Source organism: Entelurus aequoreus, linkage group LG25, assembly GCF_033978785.1.
Source record: "Entelurus aequoreus isolate RoL-2023_Sb linkage group LG25, RoL_Eaeq_v1.1, whole genome shotgun sequence".
In the NCBI taxonomy this organism is placed as follows: Eukaryota; Metazoa; Chordata; class Actinopteri; order Syngnathiformes; family Syngnathidae; genus Entelurus; species Entelurus aequoreus.
Genome location: NC_084755.1, coordinates 4,759,991 through 4,767,119, shown reverse-complemented (window position 1 = coordinate 4,767,119; position 7,129 = coordinate 4,759,991). Strand labels below are relative to the sequence as shown.

Sequence of the window (7,129 nt, the reverse complement as noted above, 5' to 3'; positions counted from 1 at the left end):
GTGTCTTGAGATATACATTGAATTGAGATGACTTAAAGGAAACTAAATGAGCTCAAATATAGCTACTAATGAGGCATAATGATGCAATATGTACATATAGCTAGCCTAAATAGCATGTTAGCATCGATTAGCTTGCAGTCATGCAGTGACCAAATATGTCTGATTAGCACTCCACACAAGTCAATATCATCAACAAAACTCACCTTTGTGTATTCACGCACAACGTTAAAATGTTGGTGGACAAAATGAGACAGAAAAAGAAGTGGCATAAAACACGTCCTAGAAAGTCGGAGAAAGTTATATATGTAAACAAACTAAGGTGAGTTCAAGGACCGCCAAAATTAGTAGGACAAAACGGCGCTCGCCAAATACTCGAATCAGTGAAGCATGTTTAATATAAACAGTGTGCTTTATAACACTTAGGGAGGTTTGTGTCATGTTTGTCCTCCTACAGAAACCATATTAAAACAAAAAATATATTTATTTTCCCCTAATCTATTTCCATTTTTCATACATTTTTTAAAAAGCTTCAGAGAGCCACTAGGGCGGCGCTAAAGAGCCGCGGGTTGCCGACCCCTGCACTAGAAAGACACAAAAGACACCGACATCATCCATTCATCATGTCCCACCTCGATAACATACATTTTGAATGGCGTCGTCGCCGTCATTACGGTAGCGTGGCCGAGTGGTCTAAGGCGCTGGATTTAGGCTCCAGTCATTTCGATGGCGTGGGTTCGAATCCCACCGCTGCCACAAGCTTTATGTCACCTTTCTTCATTTTGACTAAAAGCAAACAAACTACTGAGCGAAGACGTCTCGCTGAGTCCTTCTAGTCCCATCCATTTTCTACCGCTTGTCCCGTTAATACATTTAAAATTGGCCCTCGGCGGACAACATGAAGAACCACCCCAGTAAAGAAAGCTTCAAAATGGTATACAAAGGTGCACATTTGGCGGTAATGACTCACACAAGTTACGTCATTATTGCGTACACCTGCCAGAGGGAGAATGTCGCCACGTGTTCATGCCACGCCTACAAACTACCTGACTTCATTGAGAACACTCACGGTGCAGGAGCGCCCCCCTGTGGTGGTTTGTGGGAACTCGCCCGGGCTTTCTCTTCGGGTCCTAGCGTGACGTCACACAATCACGTGACTGGCTTCCGCAACAGCTCTCTCGTAACGGCTCGGCAATCTCCGTGATACTGTTTCGATCGCATCTATTTACTCGCCAAACTTCGGAAGTGTGGAAGTGTCATAAATGGGATATATACGACAATAGCTGCCATAAAGAGGCGACTTGTTTTTCTACTTTACTGCGACTTTAAAAATACAACATAACATTTAACAACTTACTTTGCTTGGTCTTGTGAACATAATAAAAGTTAAGAGTTCATGTTTCATTGGACAAACCTCAACTAATCCCACATTACAGGAAGGCTGTCGGATGTCTTCTCATCAACACATCTTTTATTCTTGTTGGGACAAAAATGCCTCGCTGGTTAAAAAAATAATAATTAAAAAATATATATATATATATATATATATATATGTTTATTTTATTTTATACATTTTTTTTTGTTGTTATTTTTTTTAAAAAATGTTTTTTTAAATAATTAAAAAATAAATAAATAAATAAATATATATATATATATATATATATATATATATATATATATATATATATATTTTTTTTTTTTAAATTAAAAAAATAAAATAAATATATATATATATATACATATATATATATATATTTTTTTTAATTATTAAAAACTTTTTTTTTTTTTAAAAATAACAATAAAAAAAATGTTTTTATAAAATAAAATAAACATATATATATATATATATATATATATATATATATATATATATATATATATATATATATATATATATATATTTTTTTTTTTTTAATTATTATTTTTTTAATGTGTACAAAAGCAATAAAACCACAATTATAATCTAAAGAAGTGAGAAGTAGTCACAATATTTAAAATCAAACACATCTGATGGATTCATTTAGATACGACTATTTATTCAAAACACCCTAAAACCAGAAGCATTATTCACACAAAAAAAATGGTTTAACACTTACTTCTTTTTTTTTTGCACAGCAGTCATGTCACAATCATCGGACACTTCATTAGGTACCTGCACAGCATCTCAAACACATTAACTGTATCAAAAAAATCAGGAAGAAGTTTAGAAATGTACAAAAGCCAAAAGCAGTGAAGTTGTCACGTTGTGTAAATGCTAAATAAAAATAGAATACAACAAATCCTTTTCAACTTATATTCAATTGAATAGACTGCAAAGACAAGATATTTAACGTTCAAACTGGAAAACCTTGTTATTTTTTGCAAATATTAGCTCATTTGGAATTTGATGCCTGCGACATGTATCAAAAAAGCTGGCACAAGTGGCAAAAAAGAGTGAGAAAGTTGAGGAATGCTCATCAAAGACTTATTTGGAACATCCCACAGGTGAACAGGCTAATTGGGAACAGGTGGGTGCCATGATTGGGTATAAAAGCAGCTTCCATGAAATGCTCAGTCATTCACAAACAAGGACGGGGCGAGGGTCACCACTTTGTCAACAAATGCCTGAGCAAATTGTTGAAGAACAACATTTCTCAACAAGGAATTTAGGGATTTCACCATCTACGCTCCGTAATATCATCAAAAGGTTCAGAGAATCTGGAGAAATCACTGCACGTAAGCCATGATATTACACACCTTGGATCCCTCAGGCGGTACTGCATCAAAAAGCCACATCAGTGCGTAAAGGATATCACCACCTGGGCTCAGGAACACTTCAGAAAACCACTGTCAGTAACTACAGTTGGTCGCTACATCTGTAAGTGCAAGTTAAAACTCTACTATGCAAAGCCAAAGCCATTTATCAACAACACCCAGAAATGCCGCCGTCTTCGCTGGCACAGAGCTCACCTAAGATGGACTGATGCAAAGTGGAAAAGTGTTCTGTGGTCTGACGAGTCCACATTTCAAATTGTTTTCGGAAACTGTGGACGTCGTGTCCTCCGGAACAAAGAGGAAAAGAACCATCCGGACTGTTCTAGGCACAAAGTGTAAAAGGCAGCATGTGTGATGGTATGGGGGTGTATTAGTGGCCAAGACATGGGTAACTTACACATCTGTGAAGGCACCATTAATGCTGAAAGGTACATACAGCTTTTGGAGCAACATATGTTGCCGTCCAAGCAACGTTATCATGGACGCCCCTGCTTATTTCAGCGAGACAATGCCAAGCCACGTGTTACATCAACGTGGCTTCATAGTAAAAGAGTGCGGGTACTAGACTGGCCTGCCTGTAGTCCAGACATTGAAAATGTGTGAAGGCTAAAATATGAGAAGGGAGACTGTTGAACAACTTAAGCTGTACATCAAGCAAGAATGGGAAAGAATTCCACTTCCAAAATGTGTCTCCTCAGTTCCCAAACCTTTACTGGGTGTTGTTAAAAGGAAAGGCCATGTAACACACTGGTAAACATGCCCCTCTGACTACTTTTTGGCAATGTGTTGCTGCCATTATTTGCAAAAAAATAACAAGTTTCTCAGTGTGAACATGAAATATCTTGTCTTTGCAGTCTATTCAATTGAATATAAGTTGAAAAGGATTTGTTGTATTCTCTTTTTATTTACCTTTTACACAACGTGACAACTTCACTGCTTTTGGGGTGTGTCAGACTGTGGGCTTGATGTTTGTTATTTAATCTCTAATGACATTTTACTGTGTGGACTTGAGGTAAAAGGAGTTTAGGAACACATGGTAGTCAAATGCTCACACCTGAGTATTAGCTGTGGTAGTGGCCCTCCACCACCACAGAGTGTATTAGTTGTGGTAGTGGCCCTCCACCACCACATAAGAGTGTATTAGTTGTGGTAGTGGCCCTCCACCACCACATAAGAGTGTATTAGTTGTGGTAGTGGCCCTCCACCACCACATAAGAGTGTATTAGTTGTGGTAGTGGCCCTCCACCACCACACCTGTGTATTAGTTGTGGTAGTGGCCCTCCACCACCACACCTGTGTATTAGTTGTGGTAGTGGCCCTCCACCACCACACCTGTGTATTAGTTGTGGTAGTGGCCCTCCACCACCACACCTGTGTATTAGTTGTGGTAGTGGCCCTCCACCACCACATAAGAGTGTTTACGCCAGGAGCCGGCCCTGGACGCAGCTGAACAAGAGGAACAACATAACACTGAAAGCCATCATCATCATCAGCAGTACCACGGGGGGCCGGTGCAGCCGGGGGGTCTTCCCGCCAGCTTCTCGGGATTGGAGGTACTGGTCCACAGAGTCTACCAGGCTGTAGGACCGGGGACTGTACCCCAGCTCTCGTCTGGCCTTGTCTATCTTAAAGGTGTGGCTTACGGATATGTTCCTCACCTGGACACAAGGAAAATAAGAGATAAAGGTCATCCCAGAGGGCACTGTGAAGACCTCACGCTGCCAGGTGGTGTTTTATTCACAGGATGGCATCTGTCTGACAGGATGAGCAGCTTTTGGTTTCAGTTTCATCTGGCATTGACGTGTCAGGCTGGGACTGAAGATGCTGGACACAGGTTTGGTTTTTAAAGGCCTACTGAAATGATTTTTTTTTATTTAAACGGGAATAGCAGATCCATTCTATGTGTCATACTTGATCATTTCGCGATATTGCCATATTTTTGCTGAAAGGATTTAGTAGAGAAAATCGACGATAAAGTTCGCAACTTTTGCTCGCTGATAAAAAAAAGCCTTGCCTGTAGCGGAAGTAGCGTGACGTCACAGGAGCTAGTATTCCTCACAATTCCCCGTTGTTTACAATGGAGCGAGAGAGATTCGGAGCGAGAAAGTGATGATTACCCCATTAATTTGAGCGAGGATGAAAGATTCGTAGATGAGGAACGTTACAGTGAAGGACTAGAGAGGCAGTGCAGGACGTATCTTTTTTCGCTCTGACCGTAACTTAGGTACAAGCTGGCTCATTGGATTCCACACTCTCTCCTTTTTCTATTGTGGATCACGGATTTGTATTTTAAACCACCTGGGATACTATATCCTCTTGAAAATGAGAGTCGAGAACGCGAAATGGACATTCAGTGCCTTTTATCTCCACGACAATACATCGGCGAAATGCTTTAGCTACGAGCTAACGTGATAGCATCGTGCTTTAACCGCATATAGAAACAAAAGAAATAAACCCCTGATTGGAAGGATAGATAGAAAATCAACAATACTATTAAACCGTGGACATGTAAATACACAGTTAATGCTTTCCAGGCTGTCGAAGGTTAACAATGCTGTGCTAACGACGCCATTGAAGCTAACTTAGCAACCAGACCGCACAGAGCTATGCTAAAAACATTAGCGCTCCACCTACGCCAGCCAGCACTCATCTACTCATCAACACCCGTGCTCACCTGCGTTCCAGCGATCGGCAGAAGGACGAAGGACTTCACCCGATGCGTTTGGCGGCCCGGAGACGTAGGAAGTCAAGGTGAGGTCGGCGGCTAGCGCGGCTAGCGCTCCAACAAAGTCCTCCTGGTTGTGTTGCTGTAGTCCGCTGCTAATACACCGATCCCACCTACAACTGTCTTCTTTGCAGCCTTCATTGTTCATTAAACAAATTGCAAAAGGGGTCCAGAATACTGTGGGATTATGAAATGAAAACAGAGCTTTTTGTATAGGATTCTACGGGGTACCATAACTTCCGTTACTATGACTTCGTCACGCGCATACGTCATCATACCGCGATGTTTCAGCCGGATATTTCCCGGGAAGTTTAAAATGTCACTTTATAAGTTAACACGGCCGTATTGGCATGTGTTGCAATGTTAAGATTTCATCATTGATATATAAACTATCAGACTGCGTGGTCGCTAGTAGTGGCTTTCAGTAGGCCTTTAAGGACAAAGACCTGAAGTGAGTGTTTGAAATGAGGTTTTGCATAATTCAGAGTGGCGAAGGAGGAAGGAGGGCCTGACAGGGAGAAAAAAGTCCTAATTAAGTCTGTCTTCATCGTCGTGGGAGAGACTTAGGATGAAACATGCAATGTGACACGGCCCTATGTCCCCAGATACACTCTCAACCATTATCTAATTAGGTGCACCGTCTAATAAGCGTTGCAATACCAAGCTAATGAATTTCACTTTTGAGGTGTTTTAATTGAACAATATGTGTATTCTAGTGCAGTGTTTTTCAACCACTGTGCCGCGGCGTGAGATACAGTCTGGTGTGCCGTGGGAGATGCTCCAATTTCACCTATTTGGGTTAAAAATATGTTTTGCAAAGCAGTAATTATAGTCTGCAAATGATGTGTTGTTGTTGAGTGTCGGTGCTGTCTAGAGCTCGGCAGAGTAACCGTGTAATACTCTTCCATATCAGTAGGTGGTAGCCGGTAGCTAATTGCTTTGTAGATGTCGGAAATAGCGGAAGGTAGTGTGCAGGTAAAAAGGTGTCTAATGCTTAAACCAAAAATAAACAAAAGGTGAGTGCCCCTAAGAAAAGGCATTGAAGCTTAGGGAAGGCGATACAGAACGAAACTAAAACTGAACTGGCTACAAAGTAAACAAAAACAGAATGCTGGACGACAGCAAAGACTTACTGTGGAGCAAAGACGGCGTCCACAATGTAAATCCGAACATGACATGACAATCAACAATGTCCCCACAAAGAAGGATGAAAACAACTGAAATATTATGGATTGCTAAAACAAAGTAGATGCGGGAAATATCGCTTTAAAAACCTCTAAAGGCTTAGTGGCCACATGCGTGGACAGCACCTTTTAGCTCTTATTTCCAAAATGGTGTACACTACTGAATTGGGGTCTTATGGCCGCTTATGTGGACACTTATACTGCCATCTGGTGGTGTCAGAAGAGTATAAAAAAGTGTAAAAAAAAAAAGAATTAGCATGTCACTAAACATGAAGTACACGTTTGTGTACTTATGGATTAAGTACATCATATCAAAAGATGATTCTTAGTTTTTATTCTAATTAGGGTCCAATAAGACCAAATAGCAAAGAGAAATAATAGATGTCATCAGTGTTTGAACCTGACAATTCTACTGCAGTGAAAAATGTGCCAAGAAAAGGCCCGAAATGCAGGAAAAAGTTCCCTTTCT

General features: G+C 40.5%; 1 protein-coding gene and 1 non-coding gene across 2 annotated transcripts in view; one reads left to right on the top strand and one right to left on the bottom strand.

Annotated features, from left to right (window-relative positions):
* Positions 1-671: 671 nt before the first annotated feature.
* On the top strand, positions 672-753 carry trnal-uag (transfer RNA leucine (anticodon UAG)). The gene has a single exon. It is a non-coding gene; the product is annotated as a tRNA-Leu (tRNA).
* Positions 754-3,971: 3,218 nt separating this feature from the next.
* The window catches only part of sdr42e2 (short chain dehydrogenase/reductase family 42E, member 2), a 26,809-nt gene continuing 23,651 nt past the window's right edge, over positions 3,972-7,129 (bottom strand). The window contains 1 exon segment of the mRNA XM_062036256.1: positions 3,972-4,409. Coding sequence (XP_061892240.1) covers positions 4,170-4,409 — 240 coding nt within the window. The 3' untranslated portion in view covers positions 3,972-4,169.